This window comes from Miniopterus schreibersii (assembly GCF_964146895.1).
Source record: "Miniopterus schreibersii genome assembly, chromosome: 10".
NCBI classification, from domain to species: domain Eukaryota; kingdom Metazoa; phylum Chordata; class Mammalia; order Chiroptera; family Miniopteridae; genus Miniopterus; species Miniopterus schreibersii.
In genome coordinates this window covers 59569009-59594705 of record NC_138110.1, presented here as the reverse complement: position 1 = coordinate 59594705, position 25697 = coordinate 59569009, and the positions used below count along the sequence as shown (strand labels likewise).

Sequence of the window (25697 nt, the reverse complement as noted above, 5' to 3'; positions counted from 1 at the left end):
ATTTTTCATATGTGCCCTTATAGGCTTTTCTATTTATATATTTATGTATTGATATTTAAATTAAGTAATACATTGTTTTGCATATTTATACTTATTTATTTATTTTTAAACATATCTCCATTGATTTCAGAGAGAGGAAGGGAGAGGGAGAGAGAGAGATGAAACATCAATGATGAGAAAGTCACTGATTGGCTGCCTCCTGCACGCCCCCGACTGGGGATCGAACCCGCAACCCCGGGCATGCTCCCTGACCAGGAATCAAGCCCCGATCTCCTGGGTCCTAGGTCAATGCCCAACTGTGGAGCCACGCTTGCTTTTTAGGAGGAGTTAGCAACAAAGAACACATACAATCTCATACCACTAAATATTCTACAGTATGATTCTTCATCTGGCTTTAGACACATAGCTCTGGAAGGCACAACATTTAACAGGCCACTCTGTTTCAGAGAATGGACTGTTCTTGTGCTCTTGCATGTCCAGACGTCTGTCACGTCTGTCAGTGGAAACCTCTGAACAGATGAGCAGAGAAAGCCTTGAATGCAAATTTACTCTTTATTCTGTAGCCAGTGAAAGGTTCATAGCAGGAGAGTAAGCCAACAAGAGCTGTGTTTTCTGGAGATAAATGTGACATGGCTGCAGGGGGGAGTGAAGGAAAGAGAAATCAGAGCATGAGTCCGCAAGTCCCTGGGCACCCCTAGTGTCAAGGGCAGATCTCTGCCCAGGGAGAGCACAGCCTTCTCTGGCATAAAGTGTCCTTTTCTCTCACATGTCTTTCAGAACTGGTTAAAGTCCTATGGCTACCTGCTTTCCTATGACCCGTGGGCACCTGCGCTGCACTCAGGGAAGGCCTTACAGTCAGCAGTCTCCACTATGCAGCAGTTTTATGGGATCCCAGTCACCGGTGTGTTGGATCAGACAACAATCGAGTAAGATTTGTGTAGGACATTGTGCCTCTGAAATTTCCAGACTTAAGTTTGGGTTCACGTTTGTCATGGCCTCTCGTATACACCATGCCTGTCCTACCTTCCTACCTTTTACTAGGGTGTCACCCAGTAGGCAATACCCCAAGATGCCCTCTCTCATGTGAGCCGGGGATGTGCTCTGCCACAAACTTGCTGTGCGACCTTGGACAAGTCACTTAACCCTTTGGGGCCTCAGTTTCCTTATCAGTACAGTGAGGAGTTTGGCCATAGATGATCCTAAATTTCCTCTAAACTGGTGGTTCTCTGAGTCACCCCTCTGGCATCCCTGAGAGGTACACCTGATGCACAGAATCCTTGTTCCACTCTTTCCATTTATCAGACGTTTGCTGAGGGGCTGCGTGGACCAGGCGCTGTGCTTGATCTTATGATCCCTGCCCTCTGGGGCTCACCATGTAGTGGGAAATACAGTCTGGGACCCAGAGGAAACACTGAGTTTCAGGGAGACAGGAGGTAATAACAAATAAGCCACGAGGATGGTCGAGATCCCTTAGGGAGAGTACAAAGAGGAGGGTGAGAAGAGTGCTGGGATGGAGCCCCCAGAGCCAGCTGAGAAGGAGCCCACAGAGAGGCCTAAGGAGCCTGGGGCTGTGAAGTCATGGCAGTGAAGGTAGGAATAGATGGGCTCAGTCCTGCATGGTGGTCAGATCGGAGACTGAGAAGTGTCTGCTGAGTTTAGAAACGAAGAGGCCGCTGTGAGCTGGGAGGAAAGGTGGAGACAAAGTTAGATTGCAGTGGGGAGAAGGGGGAGGAGTGGAGATGGCAAATGTGGCAGAAACTTTCAAAGCTTAGCAGTGAACAGAAGGAAGAGATGGCAGCTAGAGGAACGGATTTTGTTTGTTTCACTTTAGGTTTGGAGAGTGTTAAGCATGCTTAAATTTGCTTAAGAAATTGCCACGAAAGTTATTAAAGCTGTTTAAGAAAAGCCGATATGACCATGAAGTCCTGAGAAAGACCTGGAGTGAGTTTCCTAAGGAGGTGGTGAGGGGCGGAATCCTGGGCTCAGGGGGAGGCCAGAGCTGGGCTTGGTGAGGAGCTCGGAAGTTGGTGGGCGAAAGAACAGGAAACCCACCCCGCTGTGAAGCCAGGATCAGTCCACCCCTGGGAGAGTCACTCGGTGAGAAAATCATCTCTCTGGACCTCAGCTTGCTTATTTACAAAGGGGAGTGTTGAATTATCTCTCGAATTCTAGATTCCATTATTCTGAGCGTCTAAGCTTTTAAAATTGGGTGAGTGTGGGGTTTTATGATTGTAAAATTCTGTCCAAATGTTTTCTATTCCTGGAAACTTCTGATTGTGAGACTGAAATTCTAAAATACTACATTAGACTGCTCCCGGGATGCTGAGAGTACAGTGGACTCCTTGGCCTGTGGCCTCAGTAGTGAGCTGGTTAGAGGGCGTCACCGCTTTTCAAAGCGGAGGTTATTTTGAGGGCTCTGTGCAGGCCGCGTGGCAGTGCATCCTGGGGCAGAGGAGCTGGTGTCTCTGCTGAGGCACCACCTGGCCTTGGGTTTACTCTGTTCCAGAAAGCCCCAGGCCTGTTGGACAGGGTTCAGAGTGTGGCAGGTGGACACGAGAAGAGGAGGCAGAGGGAACGATCTGAGGAAGGAGGGTGGCACTTCCCACTTGCAGTTCTGCCCCCGCCTCTTTGCACGAAGGCTGGGAACGCTGATTTGGAGGCATGGAGAAGAAGAGGCCAGTCACACTTAATACAAGATCAGAGTGGGGAGGGCATTGGGGTAAAATTTAGAGACCTTCATTCTGCTCCAGCTCCATGACCTTGGGCAGGCCACTGCCTCCTCTGGGCCTGTTTCCCCCCTGGGGAACCTTCCAGGCCTTGCTCAGCCTTGCCATTGCAGAGATGGCTCCTAGTTTTTCCCCCAGGGACTGTCAGTGAAAGGAAGCGAGGTTAGCGATTCAAAGTACTATTTAAAAAAAAAAAAAAAAAAATATATATATATATATATATATATATATATATATTATTGATTTCAGAGAGAGGAAGGGAGAGGGAGAGACAGAAACATCAATGATGAGAGAGAATCATCAATCGATCGGCTGCCTCCTTCACACCCCTTACTGGGGATCAAGCCCACAACCCTGGGCATGTGCCCTGACTGGAATCTAACCGTGACTTCCTGGTTCATAAGTCGATGCTCAACCACTGAGCCACACTGGCCAGAGGAAAGTACTATTTTTGAGTGCCTACCTTGGGAAATGTCACAGATTATTCATTCACCTAGTCACTCATTCATTCAACAAACAGTTCCTCTAGCCCAACCTTATGCTAAGCATGAAAATTAATAGTTCATTTATTCATTCAACTAGTTCCAGCCCCACCTCACTGTATGTTGTATTTTGCAAGTTACTCAATTTATCTGTGTCTCCTTTCCCTCACCTATAAAGTAGAGAATAAATAATTTCTGGCTACCTCACAAAGTTGTTTTGAGAGTCAGAAAAACAATTTTAAATGTGAAAATTATCAATGTTTATTCCAGTGCAGGGTGTTGTTCTTATTGTTTTCCACTGTTGGTTTCAGAGTGTAGGACACTAGGTGACACGAGGCATGCAGACGTGAGTCAGATCTGGTTAAGCCCCTCAGGGGCTTTTAATATTTGGTTAAAATATTCTGTCTATTCTCTATATTGCCAATGGCAACTGCTTTCAACAACTGCAAATGAGGTCAGACTGTTTTCCCTTCCAGCAATCCCTAGTCATAGTTTAGTGAGTTAGTCATTAGGCCAGCAGGGACTTAAAATTCAAGGATGGCCTGGGCCCCAATCAGCCATGAGCTTTTAAATCTCCTACCCTGGCCCCAGAGCTGTCCCAGGCTTACTACTGTTCCCTGATACAATTTTACCTGATAACAGTTATCAGAACTTCCTTCAGTTCCAGACACTGGGTTAACTTCTGGGGACACAGTGATGATTACCGTACTGCTCCTGTCCTCAAAGAATTTCCCATTTATTACAGGCAACGGACAAATATATTTAAAACACAGTAGAATGTAATAAGTTACATTCTATGTCTTACAGTTGTTTAGCCACTTTTTGAACAGGGCATTTGCTGTCTTCCAAGCTACGTCATTCTACTATTGGATGGTTCTCATTCATTCATTCAACAAGTCACTACTGAGCACCTTCCGTATCAGGCACTGCTCCAGCACTGGAGCGTGAAAATTAATAGTTCATTTATTCATCCGACGCAGGCCAGGCTCCTGTCCTCACGGGGCTTAGGACCTGGTGGCAGAGACAAAGAATGAGCAGGAATATATAATTCCCGCGAATGATAAGTGCTACGGAGGAAAGTTAAGCAGATAAACAGATAGTGGTGGAATGAGAGGGGGAGGCTGTATTAGAGAAGGCAGCAGGGAGGTTAGGGAGGTTCCCTCCGAAGGGGTGACATTTGTGCAGACACCTTAACGAAGGGAGCAAACGTGTGAAGAAGAAACAGCGTTGCGAGCGGAGGGAATAGCAATTGCAAAGACCCTGCGATGGGAATAATCTTAGCAAGTTCAAGGTACAACAAGAAGGTCACTGTGGCCGGAGCAGAGAACGTGAGGAGGAAGACGGGGAAGGTGCCGCCAGACAGTTGGGCAGGGACTAGACCACATGGGGCCTTGTGGGCCAAGGTGAGGAGTTTCGACTTTATTCTAGGTGTTTGAGGGAATCCTTGGAGGGTTTTAAACCAGAAAGTGATGTTATCTAATAACATTTACAGAGTGTTTTCACATGCACACCCTCCTTTGAGGCTCACTACAAATACCTAATAGCAAGAACTTGAATTCTCAAGTTGCAGATGAGGAAACTGAGGCTCACGCTGATTCAGTCACTTGCCTGGGCTCCTATGATTAGTGGTAGAGCTGGAACTATCAAGCCCGTGTCTTCTGACTCCCAGTCTCGTATGCAGCAATGTTTCCTCATGTTCAATTGTGAGTGAATGAATGAATGAATGAATGAATGAATGAGTCAGTCGTGTTCCTATTGGGGAATCCCTCAGAGCCAAGGATTCCAATGGTGCACACTGCCATTCAGACTGGGACTGGAGATTGTGCACTGTCTTCCCGGAGTGTTCAGTGGCCACAGTGTATGTGCGGATGTGTCCTCTCTCTGCCCAGGTGGATGAAGAAGCCCCGGTGTGGTGTTCCTGATCACCCGCATTTGAGCCGTAGGCGGAGGAACAAGCGCTATGCCCTGACAGGACAGAAGTGGAGGCAGAAACACATCACCTACAGGTGCTTTGACTTCCTTTCTTCCTCCCTGGTTTTGGCTCCACTCTCACTCTGTTTTTTTCTGGCTTGAGCTCAGAGGCTCACACTGTAGGTGGGTCTGTGATCAAGGTGTGGGCCCGGTGCTGAGAACCTATGACTCTATCCTTGTGGCTTCCAGAGGATGCTGTCTCCAACTTCAGGTTTATTTGGTCTGTTAGGGATTCTTAGTTGTGTCCTGTTTAGAATTTGATTGTTTTTTCAGTTACGGAAAGTGGGGTAACGTTCAGTAATGTTCAGTTGTGATAAAGAACCACAGCTGAATCCGTTCCCCTATCATCACTTGACAAACACCACTCTTCCTGATCTGTATCCCTTTACCACTTAGTCTGATAGACTTCATGCAAGATTCCCAGCACAGATTTCCACTTGTTCCTTAAGGAGGAACTGGGACCTGAATCACAACAGTGTCATTCATTGACTGTCTGACTCTAGGGAAACCAAGGGCAGGCCAGGATCAGTCTCCAAGTCAGACCAGCGACCAAGAGCAGGCATCAAGAAAAAGAACTGGATTCTAACCCAACCTTGACCTTAACGTCTACCACCTCTCCGGGCATGTTTCCTTGCCTATGGAATGGAATAATCCTTGTTCCAGGTGTCCATGGGGCAGAGCATCCAGAAGTAGTGATGCTTCATTGTGGAGAACCATGTAATATGGATACAGTAACCTTAAATAGCTAAATCTATAACTGATTAAATCAGATACTGCCCTATACCAGCTTTCCGGCAGACAAGCAGTAGTTGGTACTAAATGATTTTTAGAGATGTTTCACTTAAACTCTCCACTGTTTAAATATTTTTATAACTTTTATAAATGTACATATTGTATATATTGGGAGAAGTACGTAAATTTTAGAAAATGCTATCCACCAACTTATGTTTTTTCTACAAATTGGAGTAAAATCCCATATTCAACACAACTTTGTCAGAGATTAAGTACAAAACACTGATTAAAGCAAAGACACTCTGACTGAGGCTTGCCTACTCGGCCTCTCCTTCAACCCCTAGGGCAATTCTAGGTGTCAAAACTTGAAGGTCATTGGGCCATATGGTCTCTGATGTTCCTTTTAGCTCTGCTAGTCTCTGACTCTCTGTCTGTTCTCCCTAATCTAATTCCTTCCCCTCTCTCACCAGCATTCACAACTACACTCCAAAGGTGGGGGAGCTAGACACACGGAAAGCTATTCGCCAGGCTTTCGATGTGTGGCAGAAAGTGACTCCATTGACTTTTGAAGAGGTGCCATACCATGAGATCAAAAGTGACCGGAAGGAGGCAGACATCATGATCTTCTTTGCTTCTGGCTTCCATGGTGACAGTTCCCCATTTGATGGGGAAGGAGGATTCCTGGCCCATGCCTACTTCCCTGGCCCTGGAATTGGAGGAGACACTCACTTTGACTCAGATGAGCCATGGACACTAGGAAATGCCAACCATGATGGTAAGGCAACGAGGGGACAGGGGTTTCTCAGAAGCCCCCAGAAAGAACCTGGAGGGTACCATAGATGAGTTCCTAGTCTCTAGAGCTTCTTGTCCAAGACCTAAGAACCTAAGAGGGTGGGAACTGTGGCCCCTGATGATATTTTACATGTGATCTACCAGGGTCAAGGCCACGGAGATGTGTCAGATCACTTAGTAAATTATCTAACTGGGCTGAGTCAGGAGGGAAAAGTTAGGCCATGAATAAGATGGGGTAATGAATCAGAGCCTGGAGAAAAAGGCCAAACAAGCAGTATAGCTGCAAGCGGGGTCTGAAAGTGCAGGCTCTGGCCTGACTGATGACAGCCTCAAAGGCCATCTGATGGTATGATATGACTGTCTCTCTCCCTTACGTCAGCCTCACAGGTAGATAATTCTAGCACCCTTGGATAACTTGCTCTTCACCACTATGATTTAATGAATATCATATGGATGCAGAGTCAGGACTGTGCAGTAACAGTAACAATACTCTTCAGGTTGCAAAATAGTCCCTCATCTGTATTTACTCATAAGGCGCATGTTTAGTAAGTAGGCAAGTGTATATCATGTTTAAGATGAAAAATTTGGGGTTCAAGTGGCATAGGTAATAGGTGGCAGTGCCAGGGCTCAAGCCATAGTTCAACCACCTGGCTATGTCAGTAGGGGCAAGTACTTCACCCCCAGGCTCCTCATCTGTAAAATGAGGGGCTGGATTAGGTGATCTCTGAGGTCCCTCCTGACTTTAATGAAACATGATACACAACCCAGGGGATTCAAACATTTTTTTTTAAAAAAGACATGGTCTCTGCCCTCTGGAAGTCAAGTCAAGTTGGGGAGACAGATGTGTACATAAGTCACCCTGTCACAGGCAGACTATACTGAGGGATGTAGCAGAAATGCCAAGAAAATGCAGTAGGAGTCTGGAGGAGAAAGGGATTATAATAGACAATTAGTATGTTACTATTCTAAGGCCCATGCCAGGTGCTTTCCACATAACTGTATATATTGTTATCCCCATTTTACAGATAGGTAAGCTACATAGAGAAACATTAAGTAACCTACCCAAGGTCCCATGGTTGGTGAATGATGAAATAAGGCTTTGGACCTGAGCATATGACTCAGAACCTGTACTCTTTGCCACCATGCTAAGCTTCCATGGCTCTCATACCGCAAGGCACAGCAGAAGCACCTAGAAACCTTTGTAAAGAACACAGATTCCAGGCTCCAGGGCCCTAACCTTTTGCTATTCTGATTCTCTGACTCTGGGGCTGGGGCTGGGAAGCTGCACTTAGTCTACTAAAATCCCCCGGTGTTTCTGATGCAGGGGTTCCATCACCTCAGGAAACACTATCTCCATCCCCAGAGTGTCCCTAACTTGTCTGATCATAAGACTCAACCAGGGTTCTTGTAATAAACGTGGATTCCCAGGCCCTGTCCCTGGAGATTCTCATTCATAAGCCCAGGCAAGTTTGGGAAACACTGGGCATTCTTTTTCCTTGGTGAAGCTCAGGCTGAGAGCAGACTGCAAAGCCCATTCCTCAGAGGCTGTGACTAGTGTCTGTAGGTGCGGAGGCCTCCTTGAGAAAAGTGTGTACCTGTGTTTGCATGGATCGGGGATCATCACCTCCTGGCTTGTCCTTCAAAGGGTGGTTCAGGAGGTGGTTTGGCCAAGGCTCGGCCTAGGCAAAGTTATAAACCTGTTCAGTTTCTGCCTGCCTGCCCTCTCGGAGTTTGTGTCCTCCCTCCTATCCCGCTCCATTTCCTCTGCCCCGTGTCCCTTCCCTTCTGTCTGGACGTGTTTCCTGGCTTTCAGAACTCCCGTTCTCTTCTCATTATTCTTGGATCAGTGTCAAGGAATGGAGGTCTGTGCTAACTGATAAGGTGTGAGGAGAGGAGAGCTAACATTTTTTAGCTCCAGTTATACGCCAGACACTGTCAGCTGATGAGATTTTAAGTTATAGCCCTGATAGAGATAAATGAAATCCTAAAGGTTGTTGTCCAGAGAAGCACACAGAAGACACTCATCCTCCTCTGCCCTCCCCCTCCCAGCTCCGGGGTTTGCATTTCCCACATCCACTCCTTGCTGCTGGAGACCTTGGACCCAGTCTCAAAAGCCCAAGCACTGCTGGTGCTGTGGGTGGGAAGGAGTTGGGACCATCCCAGCACCCTCCTATCTGCCCCACCCCACCCCACCCCCCCGACAGAAATTCAAGGATGGCCAATGTCTTCTCTGAACAAGAGTGGGGACTGTTCTGTGCTCTGGAAAACCCAGCACGAACTATCCCGATGCAGCTCATAGCCACAGCAGTGGGGCCTGGCTGGCAAGCTGGAATGCACCGATTGCCCCAGGACGGCTTGGGAAAGGAAAGGGAAGGAAAGGAACCAAGATATATTGAGCACCTGTATATTATCTTGTTTAATTTCCACATAAACTCAGCGGGGGAGTGAGCAGAGCCTCCTGGGAACTTTTTGTTTACTGGCTTTCTTCTCTATTCTAAATTTCCAGTATGAAAAATTTCAAACACAACAAAAGTAGAGAGAATGACAGTATGTACCCCCAGGCACCCATTACCCTGCAACAATTATCAACATTATGTCATTCTTATTTCACCCACCCTCCCCCTCACATGCTTATTTTTTGGCTGAGGTATGTTAAAGAAAATCCCAGGCATAATCATTTCACCTGTAAATACTTTGGTATATAACTCTAACAGATTATTATTATTATTTTAAATATGTTTTTCTGATTTCAGACAGAGAAAGGGAGAGGGAGAGAGAGATAGAAACATTGATGAAGAGAGAGTCATTGATCAGCTGCCTCCTGCACGCCCCCCACTAGGGATCAAGCCCGCAACCTGGGCATGTGCCCTGACTGGGCATCGAACCTCGATGCTCAACCACTGAGCCATGCTGGCCAGGCTAACATTATTTTTTATACAACCACAAAATCAATATCAAACCCAACAGAATGAACAATAATTTCTTAAAATCAAATACTCAGTTTGTGTTCATTTTTCCAAATTACCTCAAAAATGTCTTTTATAGTTGTTTGCTTGCATCAGAATCCAAATAACAGCCACGATTCATACAAGGCTGACATGTCTCTTAAGGCCCTTCTAATTTAAAACAGTCGCCTTGCTTTCCTTTTCCCGGTCCCCCCTGCCCCCCATATATTTTGAAGAAACTGGGTCACTTGTCCTGAGTATAGTCATTGGGCTTGACGAGATTCAGGTTCACTTTTAACTTATCTCTCTTCCCCATGTTTCCTGAACATGGGTAATTGGATCAACAGGACTGACCAGATTCAGGCTCACTTTTCGGCAAGAACGCTTCCTAGGTGGTGCTGTCCTCCCTAGTCCACCACACTGGGAAGCACCTGTGATGCAGGTTTTCCCACTTTTAGTGATGTTAAGGTTGACCGGTTGGCTCAGGTGTGTCAGCCTGACCCAACCTGTATAAAGTTTGCCTGGGGAACGTTAAAAAAAAAGGTTGCCTAAACCCTAACCCCAAACTTCTGAATCATAATCTTCCACCTGTGTGTTTAAAAGGCTCTCTGGAGAACCACTCGGTAGCAAGGGGATTCTGATTCTCCAGCCTGTTGGAGCCTGGGTGAAAGGCAGTCCGCCCACCACGCCTTTAAGCTGGGCTGGGGCCTGCTTCCAGGTACTTTCTGTCCTCAGCTCTTTCCAGTGAGTCAAGCAGTGAAGTCAGCAGAATTCACTAAGCTCTGCTGGGGAGGGAGCCCAGCCCCAGGGACGGTGACAAGACAAGAAGAGTCATCCGGTCCAGCAATTCACAGGGTAGAGCCCTTCTGTAATTACTTCAGTGACTCTTCCCCACCTTGGGAGCTAGACTGGGCAGGGATCGGAATCTCCATTTTGCAGATGAGGAAAGTGAAGTTCCAAGTGGTTAAGAAATTCACACAATGGGTAAGTGGCAGAGCCAGGTGTGAACCCAGGACTCTGAATTTTTAACAATCGCCCCAGGTGGTTCTGCTGCAGGTGGTCCAAGAACCACGCCTGGGAAAATACTGAGCTTCTGGCACTGTCATGCCCTGATTGCTGTCACCCAGCCCCCTCAAGCACAAAGCTTGCCCTCAAGGAGCTCAGTCCTAGGAGGAGTGACAGTGTAATGTAGGGTGGAAAGTGGTCAGTACCACAAGATAATTCAAATAAATTGCTAGGAAAGTGCAGAAGAAGACACATTTCACTGGGAGAAATCAAGAGGGCTTCCTGAAGACATGGCACTCAACTGAATTGTGAAGGAATAAGGCTGTGCCAGGTGGAGGGGCAGCACTGGCAAAAGAACAGAGACAAAGGGAAATTCTATAAAGTTTGGGGGGTAGAGGAGTCCATCAGATGGGACTTGCGAAATATGGGGGTCCTAAGAGAAGGAAATGAGGCAGAAACAAGGTATATACTTGCTAAGAGGCCCAAGGCTTTGAGCTGCCAGCCCACAGGCACACGCCCTGCTGGGGATGCGGTCCTCACACAGCTCATTGTGAGCCCGCCATCAACAGTGAGTTATGCACTAGGAGCCTGGATGAGCACCCTACGAACTTTGCCTCGTTAATCTTCACCGCAGTCCCTATGAAGGTAGCACTGTTCCCTTCATTTCACAGAGGAGGAGACTTAAACTGTCGCCCTGCTAGGACGTGGCAGCGCTGGATTCATGGCAGTCTGGCTCCCAGAGACTGTAATTCTGACCACTGGGGTCTTCTCCATCCCTCTGCTTTTCTACCTCACAAGCTTCAGCAAGTTCTCTGGCCCTTGTCCTATCTCCTTGCATTTCCTCAGAGCAGCCCACACGTCACAGGTCTCTTGGGTTTCTGTGCAGTAAGACCCCAGCTCCCCAGTTCTCTGCCTTTTGGTCCCTGGAACAAACCCACAGGCCCTTTCCTTCAAGGACTTACTCCTGTTCTCTGCAGAGACCCAGGCACAGAGGCTCACAGAGTAACAGACACAGGCTGGGGTCAAAGGCTTAGTCTGGCCAGGAGCTTGGAGCCCTGCTCCCTGGTTTCCAGCTGAGATCCTTGTGGATGCCCCCGAGGAAGAGCCTGGTCAGGAGACAGTGGCCCAAACAGCTTGTCCCAGGTGGCAGAACAAGCCAGGAGCAGAGCCAAGACTGGACCCCAGGAAGCAGAGCTGCCTTCCGCTGGCTCTAGCAGCAGCCTTTGTTTGGGACAGAGCTCAGAGATGAGCTCACCCTTCCCTGCTGCCAGAGGGACCAGGACCTGAGGAAGGAACAGGGGGCGGCCTGGCCTCCTCATGCCAGCTTGCCCTTCCCCAGCAGAAGGCAGCTCCAGGCTCTTGGCCAACCTTGCACTGATCTTGCGCGTGTTCCTTTGCTGAAAACACTGGGGGTGTCTGCAGACAGTGTCAGCAGAGCGGCAGCCATGCACGTGTCTGGATCCGCCCATGGGGCTCTTTTCTTTTCCCAAGACTTTAGCCAGAAAGGCCAGAGACAATCCCCAACCCCATCTGACCTGCACAGGGCCCTTGCCTGGGCTGGGGTAGGGCAACTTTGCCAGTGACACTCGGGCCAGAGTGGACACCATGACTCCTGACAACCTCCTGGGCTCCTGGCAGCCTCCCCTGTACTTCAAGGTGGCAGAAGTAGGCTGCAACATGCCTTATAGCTGGGCAGTAAGAGGCAGGGCTCAAGGGTATTCAAATGCCGGAGATCAAGGGAAGCAGAGGTCTGTAACCGGACAGACAGGAGTCAGGGCTGTTGAAACAACAGCCTGCTCAGCTCCCAGCCCCTTGCATTTCTTTCGCAAACCTGGGGTGATTTAATCCCTCCAAAATCAGGCTTTGCCCTGTTCCAGGCCTGATCCAGAGCTCAGGGGAGTCGGCTTTAAGAAGACCTGGTTGCTGGAACCCCACTGGCCTTGTGCTTCTCTTCTGGTCAATGGGCTTGTTCCAGGCACCAGCCTTCCCTGTCTTATGTATGGTAACAAGAGCTACCCGCAGCCATGCCCTCTACTCATATCATCTTACCCAATCCTCACACAACCCTATGAGGTGGGATATTTCCCCATTTACAGGTGAATGAGGCTCAGGGGATAGACCTTCTGGCCAAGTTCCCACAGCTAGTGAGGGGAGAGCTGGACATGAATGAGGCCTGTTCCACTCAGAGGCACGTGCTCACGACCACATGCATGTTGCTGCCTCAGCTTCATCCTTGGGACCCCAAGCCCCACTTTCGGCACCTGGACCCTGTTTTTCACTCAAACTTGAATCCCTGCCTTGATCTTGCCATAGCTCAGTTCTTTTAGAACTGAGGTCTTGCAGGACTGAGAGCTGCCACACGACCAGAGCTCTGCCTGCCCCTAGTCTCCTGAAGTTATCCTCCAGCCTGCCGTCCCAGGACTCCCCTCTGCTTGGCCCACTACCTCTGTCTTGGCTCAGGCCCTTTTCATCTCTCACCTGGACCCTTGTACAGTTTCCGAACTGACCCCCCTGGTCCCCCTGCCTCTAGTCTCACAGCCCTCTAAACTGTCCTCCAACCAGAGCCAGAGTGATGTCATCGTGTCACCACCCTCACTCCTGCTTGAACCCCCCACTGGCCAGGAAGCCAACCCAAATTCCTTTGCATAGCATCGTGGAGCCCTGCTTGCCAGCCTGGCTGACCTCATCGCTCTCTGGCCCTCCCCTTGTGCTTTGTTCCAGAGCCAAGTGGAATGAAACTGCTTGTCCCTGGATCTGGTTTATAGCTTTTCCTCTGCCAGGAATGCCATCCCTACCCACCTTCCTCTCCTGCCCCCTGAATCCATTCTCCTGACTAACTTCTTATCTTTCAAAACCCAGCTTCACCTTTATGAAGCTTTCAGGGAACGTCTCCCTTCAAGTGTAAGTGACTCCTCCCTTCTTGGTATCCTCACTCGGCCCTGTAGGCATCTATTAAAGTACCCAGAACACTAGTTTCACTTATTCTGTTTCTCTCTCCCTACCCCCCACTATATGGAGAGCTCTGGAAGGCAGCGATGTGTCTGATTTCTCTGTGTCCCAGTGCCCGGCACAGGGCCTAGCACAGAGTCTATGGGTGTTTGCTGACATAATGGATTGGCTGACTGATACTACGTGGGTGCCTTGGGCACCTCCCCACCCCCTCTCCACAGGCAATGACCTCTTCCTGGTGGCTGTGCACGAGCTGGGCCACGCACTGGGGCTGGAGCACTCCAACGACCCCAGCGCCATCATGGCACCCTTCTACCAGTACATGGAGACACACAACTTCAAGCTGCCTCAGGATGATCTCCAGGGCATCCAGAAGATCTACGGTGTGTGGCAGGGGAGTGGGGCTACCATGTCTACTGCGGGGTTGGGCTGTGACTACCTGCCTATCACAGAGGAGGGGGTCAGAGGTGGGGGGAGCATTGCCATCTATCCCCATAGCTGCTGTCTCTGACAGCTGTCTGACCTTTAGAGACTTTTGATGTCATTGCTTAACCAGAGTGGGCAAGGCGACCTCCCACCCTCATCATCCCCCCTGGCCCTCACCCTGGGAAACCTAGGGGAGGGTCTGACCTGCTATTGGGAGGGACAAAAGTGAGTAGAGGCCCACCTATGCCCTCTTCTCTCCTGCCTTGCCCCTCCACTCACCTCCCTCTAGCCTCCTGTGGTTCACTCTTAAGGGGTCTCACCTCTAGCCAGGAGATGCACACATCTGCCCAAGTAATAGTGATACAATGTGGTGAGTATTATAACCAGAGCTTTTTCTTAAACAAGAAAAAATAAGAAGCTAGGCTGATATCTTGATAAAAAATGAAAAGCCTGCTGCCATGCCTCCCTCCCAGCTCCCTGGTCACGCTGGTATGTGAAGCTCTTGTTCATGTCAAATAGGTGGAGAGGGCAAAACCAGTTCACTTGAGCAAATGCATGTCCACATAGCACAGCCCCCCCCCTCCCCCGGCTATGGTGCATAGAAGGGTTCCTTCTGGAGGTCCTGAGGAACTCACAGAGGAGGTGGCGCCACCCAGAGCCCCAGACATCAGGCAGGATCTCTGTAGGTCAAGCTATAGAGGACTGGACAGGGCTGGGGGTAACTGGAAGTTATTTTGAAAACAGAACAAACTAGATCAGGCATGGGGTAAGGAAGATGGCAAGGTTTCTGGCTTTTGTAATTGTGGGGCAATAGGACTGACAAGTCTAGCTCAGAGATCTGGACTGGGGTGTTGATTGGGGAATCTTTGGTGTCCAGTATAGTAGCCACTAGCCACATGTGGCTATTGAAATTGAAATTTATACTCATTAGACTTAAATAAAATTAAAATTTCAGTTTCTCTGTGACACTAACAACTAGTTACTCATTTCTGTATTGGACAGTGAGGATATAGAACATTTGTCATCACAGAACATCCTATTGGGCAACTCTAACAGAAAGTCTGTAAAGCCGTGAACCTGGATGAGATCAGTTAGGGTGGTGATTCTCAACCAGGCTGCCCACTGGAATCGCCTTCAGATTTCAATGAAAAATGCAGATACCAGGCCCTCACCCCAGAGACTTGGTTTTAATTGGTCTGGGTGCCTTCTGAGCATCAGTTTTTAAAGTTCCCCAGGTGATCCTATTATGCAGCCCAAGTTGAGAAGTTCTGCCCTAGGGACCAGACCCAGGGCTACCCCCATCTTTAGAGTAGGGTGGGTGAGGAAAGGCTGACAGTAAAGGAGGCTGAGAAGGAACAGTCCATGAGGTAAGAGAACCAGGAGAGTGCAGGGTTCCAGAAAAGAGAGGAGACTTTCAAGGAAGGTGTTTCTATGATCTTGCTACTCAAAGTGTGGGCCTCAGAGAGCATGAGCATCACCCAAGGGCCTGAAGAAATGCAGAATCCCAGGCCCCACCCAGATCCTCTGAGTCATAATCTCCATTTTATCAAGATCCCTGGAGAATTCTTATGCACATCAAAGTCTGAGCCAAGTAACCATTGGATTTGGTAACATTCAGGCCATTGGTGATCTTGACAGAGCAGTGTCAGTGGGTGATGAGGCAGAAGTCAATGTTGGAGCAGGATAAAGAGTGAAGGGGGCCGCAGCTGGCATGGCTCAGTGGTTAAAGCATCAGCCCGTGGACTGAAAGGTCCCGGGTTCGATTCTGGCCAAGGGGACCTCAGTTGCAGGCTCACCCCGGCCCTAGTCGGGGAGCACGCGGGAGGCAACTAATCGATGTGTCTCTCTCACATCGATGTTTCTCTCTCTGCCTTCCCCTCTCTCTGAAAAGCAATGGGAAAAAGATCCTCCAGTGAGGATTAAAAAGAAAAAGGAGTGAAGGAGGAGTGAGGAAGTGGGGCCAGGGTGTGTGGAGAGGGTATGGGACATTGAGCCTCAGAAGGGACATGTTCCCACAACAGGGGAGAAGAAAGAGAAGACACCACGTTTGAGGGCGGACAGATGAGAGTCCCAATTAATGGTTCTTTTTCACCTATTTTCTCAAAGATTGGGGGAGTAAAAATGGGAAGCGAGGCCAGGAGGCTAGAATGTGACAGACTTGTCTCAGGGCTGCCTGGGTGATGACAAGTCAAGGGCAGTGGGGAGGTGGGGAGTGGCTGGCTCCTTTCTAAGATGCAGCCCCTCTCTCCAGGACCCCCAGCCGAGCCCCTGGAGCCCACAAGGCCCCTCCCCACGCTCCCCGTCCGCAGGATCCATTCACCGTCTGAGAGGAAGCATGAGCGCCAGCCCAGGCCCCCTCGGCCACCCCTTGGGGACAGGCCATCCACACCCGGCGCCAAACCCAACATCTGTGATGGCAACTTCAACACAGTGGCCCTCTTCCGGGGCGAGATGTTTGTGTTTAAGGTAGGGCCAGTTAACTGGCACCTTCCAGGGGTCCCCTGCCATTTCTTTCCCACCATGGAGCCAGAGAAGGCTGCTGCTCTGGGATTCTGGATGGGAGCTGGCCCAGTGGCCAGGACATGGGGTCTCTTCCTGGTGCTGCTGAGTGAGTCAAGAGGGAGGGGGGAAGATGGGTGACCCTGTACCTTCCTGGGGTTAACACCAGGGAAAAATGTTGGAGACTGGCTTCGGGTCTGTGACTAAGCAAGTCACCTCTTCTCTGGACCTCAATTTCTCCATTTGAAAACTAGGGGAGTCAATCCCCTAACCAAGGGTGTATGCAGATCTAATAGTGCATGGCCATGGAGTAGGGGTTGGCGCAGTGGGGGCTGCGTCTGTGTCCAGATCCTGCCAGGGCTGAGAGGCTGGTACTGAGGCGTGCCTCACAGAAAGCAAGGCAGGATACATCTTGTTACCTGTCTGGTCCTGTCACGTTAGCCATGGGCTGACTGGGAGGAGGGCGGGGGGCAGCCTGCTTGGTGTATTGCAGTTGGGCCTAAGGGGAGCAGATTGTGAGACGGTGTGTGGAATGCAGGACTTTAATGAGGGAGTCCCTTTGGGATCAGCATCTGTGGGAAGGAAGCAGGATTGGGCCCATTGCAGACTCATCCACCCTTACAGGGGGCTTTGGAGCTAGGTTGGCTGCTCAGAATTTTTCCATGTTGGGCCCCAAATGGCTATAACTTTATACCCCCTGCCTCATTCAGTCATTGGATAAGGAAGGGTGTGACCTTAGGGGAACTCTCTGAAGCTGCGGCATCCCAAGAGGCTGACAGTTGAAAGCTCCCTGCTGACCATACTCCCAGGGGTGGAGGCAGTAAGCCCTCCAGTGGAAGGGATGTGGGCAACATGTCTCCATTGCACTGGGAGGATGGAGGACTGCCTTCCCCCCCCCCCCCCCCCCCCCCCCCCCCCCCCCCCCCCCGTGGAGCTCTCCCAGCGAGATCTGAGCACTGAGCAGGAATCAGGAACCCTGGGTCGGCCCAGTCCTGCCTCTCACTAAGTGGCTCTAGGAAAACCACTTGGCCTTCCTTAAGACTGTATATCTCAGATCGACTTAACAAGAGTTGCAAAATAAGGTTTAAAAAACTGGATGTGAAAGTGCTTTGGAAAACACCCTTGAAAAACCTTTTCTAGCCTTTGTACCATCTTTTACGAATCCCATCCATTCTTCTGTCCTCTTGAACGGCTCCTAGGCAAGTCTGGGTTTTATCACCCTCATTTACACATAAGGCAACTGAGGTCCTGGAAGGTTATGGGCCTTGCCCAGTGTGCCTGCCAGCCAGGGGCTACAGTGAGGCAAGGCATCAGTTTGAAAAGGAGGGTTTTTATCACACTCTTGGCCTACGGATCTGCCATTTACTCAACATCAACTATGTGCCCACACTGTTCTAGGCACTTTGCCGATAATCTCTTATCTGATCCCCCATTAGTACCCCCATTTGCAGGTGAGGCTCTTTAAGTACTATGCCCAAGGTCACACAGCTGTAAGTGGAGGAACCTGAATTCACACCCAGGTCTTGGGGGAATTCCCACGGTTTGCTCCCCATGGTCCTTGCCCTGCTGGATGGAGCCAGCCATGTATGAGGAGGGCACTCTGCCCAGGTTCAGTGACCACTGGAGCTTCCCACCAGCCTGTGGAGTGGCCCTGCTGACGTCAGCGACTCTCTGCTGCCCTCACGTGGCTACTCCAGGCCCCGACATCACCCTTTCTGGCTCCTCCACACCTCCTCTCCCCCATCAGACCTGTCTGCTCTGTCTCCTGGCTCCTCAGGAGCAAGAGCCATCAGGAGGCTTATGTGAAGAGTTAATGAGCATCCTATCTTCCTCACAGGGCTTTAAAAGGCAGAAGCAGTAAGTGGACAGACTTCATGAAGGGTTTCCAGGCTAGGCCCAGGGGAAGGTATTGGGCTGTGGGGCTGAGCACTGAGTTCAGAGGCTGTGCCTCTTCCTCTCCCCTCCTTAATCCCCAGGATCGCTGGTTCTGGCGCCTGCGCAATAACCGGGTGCAGGAGGGTTACCCCATGCAGATTGAGCAGTTCTGGAAGGGCCTACCCGCCCGCATAGACGCAGCCTATGAAAGGGCTGATGGGAGATTCGTCTTCTTCAAAGGTAACGTACCCTGGGCGAGGGACTTGGGATGATTCCTTACCCTCGTGACCCCCTTTTTTCACCTGTGACATGGGAGAAGTGGGGTGGGAGACAGATGCACTCCAAGGGTCCTTCTAGCCCTAATAGAGACACTGACATCAGACAGAGAAGATCCCTTCAGGCAGGCAATGCACAATCTGGGGAAATCAAGTCAGGGAGTGATTGTTGAGGGTCTGTATGTGCCAAAGTTGGTGAGGTGACAAGCCTCAGCCACACGAAGTAGAGGGTTGTACAGGCCATTGAAGATCATCGGTGCTCCATGGAAAGCCACCCTGTCAGTTCTATGAGTCTGGAGGGAGCAGGTCACACAGCCAGGAGCTGGAGAGGGAAGAGGGAGGGGAGCTAACGTGTGCAGCATGCCTTCCCTGGGCCTGCCCTGGGCCCATCCTGTGCTAGGTGGTTTCACTTCAATTATCTTGACCTGGGCCAGGTCCCAGGAGGTAAGATACAGACAGCATTCCAAGGGGGAAGGAACAGCATGGGGAAGGGAGGAGTGTGGGAACGTGCACGAGCCTGGAGCCCCACATTAGAAAGCTGTCAGAAGTGGCCTGGAATGGTAGTTTGAGGGAGAGGCCTGAGGAGCCTTGTTTTCCAGGCCAGAATTTAATATTGATCCATTACGGCAACGCTGGAAATTCACTGAATGTTTGTGAGCAGCAGAGAGCAATGTTTGTGAGGCCCATAGCAGGGAGGAGCAGGGAGTCCAGAGACAGCTAGAGGAGGAAAGGGGGTCAAAGGTGATGCGGGGACTTGGGGGACTCTGGGGGGCTGTAAGGTGATGAGGAAGGGAGCCCCCTGTGGTGGAAATGAGGAACTCCAGGAAGCCGACTTGGAAATGCCCCGAGGCTGGGGGGCCATCCAGGTACCTGGGGCTGGTGTCCAGGTCCACTGAGAGTGGCTGTGGGCTACAGCCTCGGAGTTGGGTGTCATTGTGGGGGAGGGGGACAAGTGTGTATGAGTGGCTGAGGTCATCCAGAGGGGAGAAGGGGCAAGTCACATGAACAGAAAGGGTGAAACATGGAGCTTGGGCGGCATGGAGCGAGGTGTCCAGGATCTGTGACTGGCTTCTGGCCTCTTATCCCTATGCTTTGCCTGGGCCAACAGGCCTCAGTCTCCCACTGAGGGGATCAAGCAGGCCTAGGCTGTTTCCCCTCACACTCTGGCTCTATGAATGACCAATCCCAGAGGAAGATGGGCAAATGGCACTAACCGCAATCTCCGGCATTGAGTAACTGGGGAAGGCTGATCCTGGGCTCCTCTTGGCCACAGGTGACAAGTACTGGGTGTTTAAGGAGGTGACGGTGGAGCCTGGGTACCCTCACAGCCTGGGGGAGCTGGGCAGCTGTCTGCCCCGAGAAGGCATTGACACGGCTCTGCGCTGGGAACCTGTGGGCAAGACCTACTTTTTCAAAGGCGAGCAGTACTGGCGCTACAGCGAGGAGCGGCGGGCCACAGACCCTGGCTACCCCAAGCCAATCACCGTGTGGAAGGGCATCCCACAGGCTCCCCAGGGGGCCTTCATCAGCAAGGAAGGATGTACGTAAGGGCCGGCTGGGTGGGAGGGGTCTCAGCAAGGCCCTTGGGCACACTCTTAGGGTGTCCAGGTTTGAGAAACACCACCTGGGACCAAAGACAACTGCCTCATATCCATCCATGTTCACACAGTAAAATTGTCTTACCAGCTGTCAAGTCACAGTTTCTCATCTTCAGGGATGATTCTTAATTGAGAGATGTTTTCATAGACTGACTTCATTCCTTCAAACAGCATTCCTCCAGTGTACTCCAGGAGTTCAAGTTATCAAATCTGAAAAGTAGTGATGGATATGGTGGTTCAAAGGTGCTTTTTCACAGGGCTTGAGGGCAGGAAGGTGGAGAGAGAAGTCTTTTTTATTTACAAGACATTTTCTAAGCTCCTCCTGGAGGCCAGGCTAGGAGCTTTGCAAGAGAAGGGGCTGGGTCTTGCCAGGCACAGAGTAGGTATCATAAATGTCTGTTGAATACATCTCCACTGATATGGTCAAAAGCACAGCCTGGATGGTTTCACATTCCATCTCCACCACTTACTATGAGTTTGGGCAAATCACTTTTTTCTCAGTCTCCTCATCTATAAAAAGGAGACAATAATGATACCTACCTCATAGGGTTTTGTAAGGATTAAATAAGATAAATTATGTAGAGCGCTCAGACTAATGCCTGGCACATGGCCCATGTTATATGCTTTAGCTGCTGTCATTATCATGATCATCATCTTGTTGGTGTGTTTATATGGAATGACAGATTCATTCATTCCACAATAATTACTTAGAGCCAGGTTTGGGGGGGGGGGGCTGGAGATGGAGCAGAGAACAAGGCTTGCATTGCATCCTGTCTCCCAGGCTAGAGGCAGAAAAATAAGGTAGCAACAAATGCTATAAGGGAAAGAAAGGCTATGAGAGAGCAGCTATGCAGAGGGCCACATCAGAGAAGGTAGTTGGGAAGGGCTCTGAGAAGACATCATGAGTAAGAAAGCCAGCAGCCCCAGGGACAGAGTAGCTGTTTGGCGGCTCTCTTGTGTACCTAATGCTTTACGTGGTCTCGCTTTCTGGGGAGCCTCAGAGACAGATGACATCAAGACTTTGGCCAATGAACATCCCAGCCAGGGTGGGAAACCAGCCAATGAGAGTCTGAGTGTGTCGCTTTGAGTCTATGGACTGGCTGGCTGCTAAGGCTGTTGCTGGGGGCTTTAGGTGGCCCCCCAGTTCTACTGCCTTCTTTCCTTCCAACCCCTCCCCTAGAAGGGTCCCAGAGACCCTGCAATCAGTGTTGCGAAGTGATGTGTGCCAAGCCAAAAAACAAACACTTGATAATTGCTAAGAGGTGGTATCTGCTGTCAACAGGAGAAATCTTGCTCCCTGCCTCCCTTGGCTCAGGCGGGAGCTGGACTGAGGCCCTAGAACTATGCAGACAGTGCTGTCCAAGCCCTAAGTTGGGGCTTGATCTAACCCACATGGGGGTGCCTATGGCACAGTGTGACAGAGCTGTGGCCCCAGGCTGAGAAGGGTTTAGTCTGAGAGTCACAAATTGAATATACCAACTCTGCTTAAAGCTCTTCTATGGCTCCCAGCACTTTTGAGAATACGGGGTGGGCTGCTCCAGGTTCTGGGTGCCTGTCTGCAGCCATGCAGGTGATACTCGATGACCCAGACACACTAATTTGCAGGATGTGCCAAGCACTGCACTCCCCCCACCTCCAAGTGTCCAACACTCTGCTCCCACCACCTCATAAGCCCACCCCCCTTTTAGAGCTCCTCTGGGGCTCCCACAGGGTGGGAGAGGTGCCCCTCCTCCACGCTGCCCCAGCACCTTACACCCTCACACACTGACCCAGAGCAGGTCAGTGTCTGGGAGTGGTGGTGATGCTCGGCTGTGTTTCTGCAGATTACACCTACTTCTACAAGGGCCGGGACTACTGGAAGTTTGACAACCAGAAACTGAGTGTGGAGCCTGGCTACCCACGCAACATCCTGCGTGACTGGATGGGCTGCAACCAGAAGGAGGTGGAACGGCGCAAGGAGCGGCGGCTGCCCCAGGATGATGTGGACATCATGGTGACCATCAACGACATGCCAGGCTCTGTGAACGCGGTGGCTGTGGTCATCCCCTGCATCCTGTCCCTCTGCATCCTGGTGCTGGTCTACACCATCTTCCAGTTCAAGAACAAGGCAGGCCCTCAGCCTGTCACCTACTATAAGCGGCCAGTCCAGGAGTGGGTGTGAGCAGCCCAGAGCCCTCTCTGTCCACTCAGTCTGGCCAACCAGGCCCTTCCTCACCAGGATCTGAGGGGCAGCTGTGGCCACTGCCCACCGGAGCCAGCAGGGCCCTAGGCCAGGGGTCATGTAGTTGAAGTGGTGGGTGTATTGGCCTAGGCTGAATGTGGGGCAGGGAGTGATGGCAGCTGTGCCCCAGGGTGGGTGTCTGGCACCCAGACACCAGCCTTCTGTCCTGGGTAAACTGCTCCCTACTCAAGGAAATAGGCCAGGCCCCATGCCAGGAGGAGGCCCTGTGGTCACTGCATCCTGTGGTGTCCATGAGACCCCACAGCTTGATTCCTGGCTGGACCCAGCACCTTCTGTGGGAAGCCAGCACTAGAGCTCTCAGTCCCATCTGGGGGAAGCCACCAGTCCTGTCCCCCTTTGCCAACACCTGCTGGTCAGATGTCCCCTCACCCCCACCCCACTGTTCTCCAAGGCTACGGGACCCCTGCTGCCAATATGGTGGGCAACAAGATGGGTTTCCCCTGCTGGCATGCAGCAGATCCCTCAGGAAACCTGCTCCGTACATCAGGGTCTCCTCTGAGACCCAGGATTTAGGGTCACATGCTGCAGGCAGGGCTGTGGCCCAGCTGGGTCTCACAAGGACCCAGCTGTCACATCTTGAATATTTAAATGTCCTGTCTCTACTGTTTAGAGTCCCATTCTGCAAAGGCTGCTTGAGGCTTTAGGTGAATTAGAGGTGACTGTCTTGGTGATGAGGCCAGCGTGGCAGGCCCTCCCCTAGGTGATAAGGACCAAGGTGCTGCTAAGGCCACTCTAACGCCCGGACACCCCAGGAGCCAGGCCCTGCTCATGAGGCTAAACCAGTGGGGTGGGGGCTGACCCCAGTTCCGGAGGCTGATCTGAGTTTGTGACCACCCACTTCCCTCTCCCTCCATTCCTCAGTCTCCAGCCCCACTCCAGTGTGTAGCTTGTAGCCTGGGGGATCAGTCTGACTAGTTGGGTGAGGCAGAAATGGGTCCAGGCCAACATTCTCATGGCCTTGGGGTAAGGGACTCAGGGCAGCCTTCTGAAGTGCTCAGAGTCCATATCCCCCAGCTACCCTGAGGCTCAATCTCTCAGCCCAGAACCAGTGTTCATATCATGAGCTTGGCCCTTGCTAACCCAGCTCACTAGGCCCATCTTCCTGCATTGCTCTTTAGAAAAGGGCACCCCCAATGGGTAGTGGCCCCAAGCCTAGGGGCCTACCCTACACTATCTCTGGCAGGAATTCCTAGGGCTTAGCTTGCCTCACTCCAACCCAGTGGAGGCAACCCTGCTTGTCACTGAGGAGCCCTAGGCAAGACTAATGGGCTCAGTGATGCTCACTGGCTCTCTGCCAAATCCAAGAAGTAGCATCAGCCTGCAGGGTACTGGCAGGGCCTCAGATGCCACCCTGGCCCTCTGAGCCTACTTGGACCTTGCCCCCACACTGTGGTCTCTGGTCTTTGGGTCTGCTTAACCTGTAGGAGACAGAGACTTCTGCTGCCCTGGGAGCTGTCTCAAGCAAAATCTCTTGTCCCAGAGGCACCTATCTGGGTCCACTGTGTTTCCCGTCACTATCCTTCTGTTTCTTCTCATTTTGGCCAAGGGCGGGCTCCCTGGGGCGGGTGGGGAACAACTACAGAGATATTAGTGATTCATAGGTTTGTACAGTGTTTTATACTTTGCAAAGCACTTTATTAGCTCACATGTTCACTCACATGAAACTAGTGTAGGCCCTGGGAGGCCAAGGGTAATTCTCACTGTGCCCTCAAATGAAGCACAGAGAGGTTGTTACATGCCCAGGCCATCCAGTGGGCTGGCTGGGCCCTGGGTCTCCACCCATGGACCCCTCCAGGGTCCAAGATGAGATCAGAGGTGTCTCTTTTATCCATCTTTTCCTGGCCTCCCTTCTCCCCTTCCTAGTCCCTCTCTACTCCTCAGGTTGGTGCTCTCACTTCTTGAAAGTTCTAGGCCCTCAGGCTCCCCGTTGGCTCCTGGTACTACTGAGGTCAGCTGAGAAAGAGCAGGAGATGGAGGCAGGCAGCCCAGGCTGCAGATGTGAGGGATGCAAGGCCGGGCCCAGAGAGGGCTCAGCCTGGAGGCTTCTAATCTCGGATTCTCCTGCCTTGTGGTCATCTGTTTGTCCATCACCCCAGGACAGAGCAGAGAGAGGGGCAAAGCACCAGGGCCCCAGAGCCCAGCTTCCCCTCGGCCTGGGGAACATCACAGCATTTCAGTGTCGGTCACATTTTAAACTGATCAGCCTTTGTATAATGTTTTTTAAATCATTTCTAAATAAAACAAAAATACAGAGCGTGTCACTTCCCTTAGAAGTGGGAAAGAGGATCAGGTTCTGAGGGTAGCCTAAGAAGCTTCTGGAGAAGAGAAACAGAGTACTTTGGGGGTGTCCACAAACTGCCTCTTTCATCTCATCTGCCAGCCAAGCAATCAGATGTCCCCTTTCTCCAAATGGCTGACTCGAAAGGCCCAGTGTTACTGGGGTCCCAGGAATACAGCCTGATGATGCCTCACTGGAATCCAGGCTGGAGGGGCACCTCCTCTAGGACTACAGGAAGGGTCGCCGGGCGAGGTCTCCTTTGAAGTCGAGGTACAGGGTGCAATGACCGGGAACAAAAGCAGCCCAGTTCTCAGCAATTAGGGACAGATGAACTGTGGTGAGGCCCGCAGCCTTAAGGTCTTACCAAGAGCCCCAGCCTGGTTCTAGAAGTCCGCGCAGGGCAGGCTGAACTAGGACCCAGACGGCTGGAGCTGCGGGCGGGGCGAGCACGGAGGCCTGAGGTGTCTGGGTGCAGCGCGGGAAGCCCAAGAGTCTCCGGTGGCCGGAGGGGGCAGAGGCGAGACGGGGCCTCACGGCCCTGCAGTGCAGCAGCTCAGCGCAGACCTCCTTCCTGTCCCCCTCGACCTCCTCGACTCTGCACGTCTCTGGGCGCCGGTGGGGATGGGGCGTTGGTAGGTTAAGGGAGGCACCGGGCCGTGGGGACCGACGACGGCCGGACCAGGCGAGGCGAACAGGGCAGTGAGCGGTGAACTGAGGGCGAAGAGTCAGTACCAGGAGGTGCAGGCGATGAGGAAACGAACGTCGTCCAGCGGCCCCCAGGGCCCCGGCTCAGGCCGGGGCCGCTCAGGGCCCCCGGGCGCCGCGGGCTGGGGCGGCGGCGGCGGCGGCTGGGGCTGCGCCGGCGGTGCGGCGCCTTCGCGGCCGCTCAGCAGAGCGCCCAT

At 51.4% G+C, this 25697-nt stretch overlaps 2 protein-coding genes across 2 annotated transcripts; one reads left to right on the top strand and one right to left on the bottom strand.

Moving 5' to 3' along the window:
• Positions 1 to 849: 849 nt before the first annotated feature.
• MMP24 (matrix metallopeptidase 24) lies at positions 850 to 24750 on the top strand. Its single transcript, XM_081149976.1, has 8 exons — positions 850 to 926; positions 5098 to 5214; positions 6382 to 6686; positions 13824 to 13985; positions 16280 to 16494; positions 18504 to 18642; positions 19951 to 20217; positions 22099 to 24750. Exons 1-8 carry the CDS (start codon positions 871 to 873, stop codon positions 22434 to 22436), a joined length of 1599 nt encoding a protein of 532 aa, XP_081006102.1. The 5' UTR covers positions 850 to 870; the 3' UTR covers positions 22437 to 24750.
• Positions 24704 to 25697, bottom strand: MMP24OS (MMP24 opposite strand; the record flags this gene model as incomplete). Its single annotated transcript, XM_081149979.1, has 1 exon — positions 24704 to 25697. One exon carries the CDS (start codon positions 25695 to 25697, stop codon positions 25521 to 25523), a length of 177 nt encoding a protein of 58 aa, XP_081006105.1. The 3' UTR covers positions 24704 to 25520.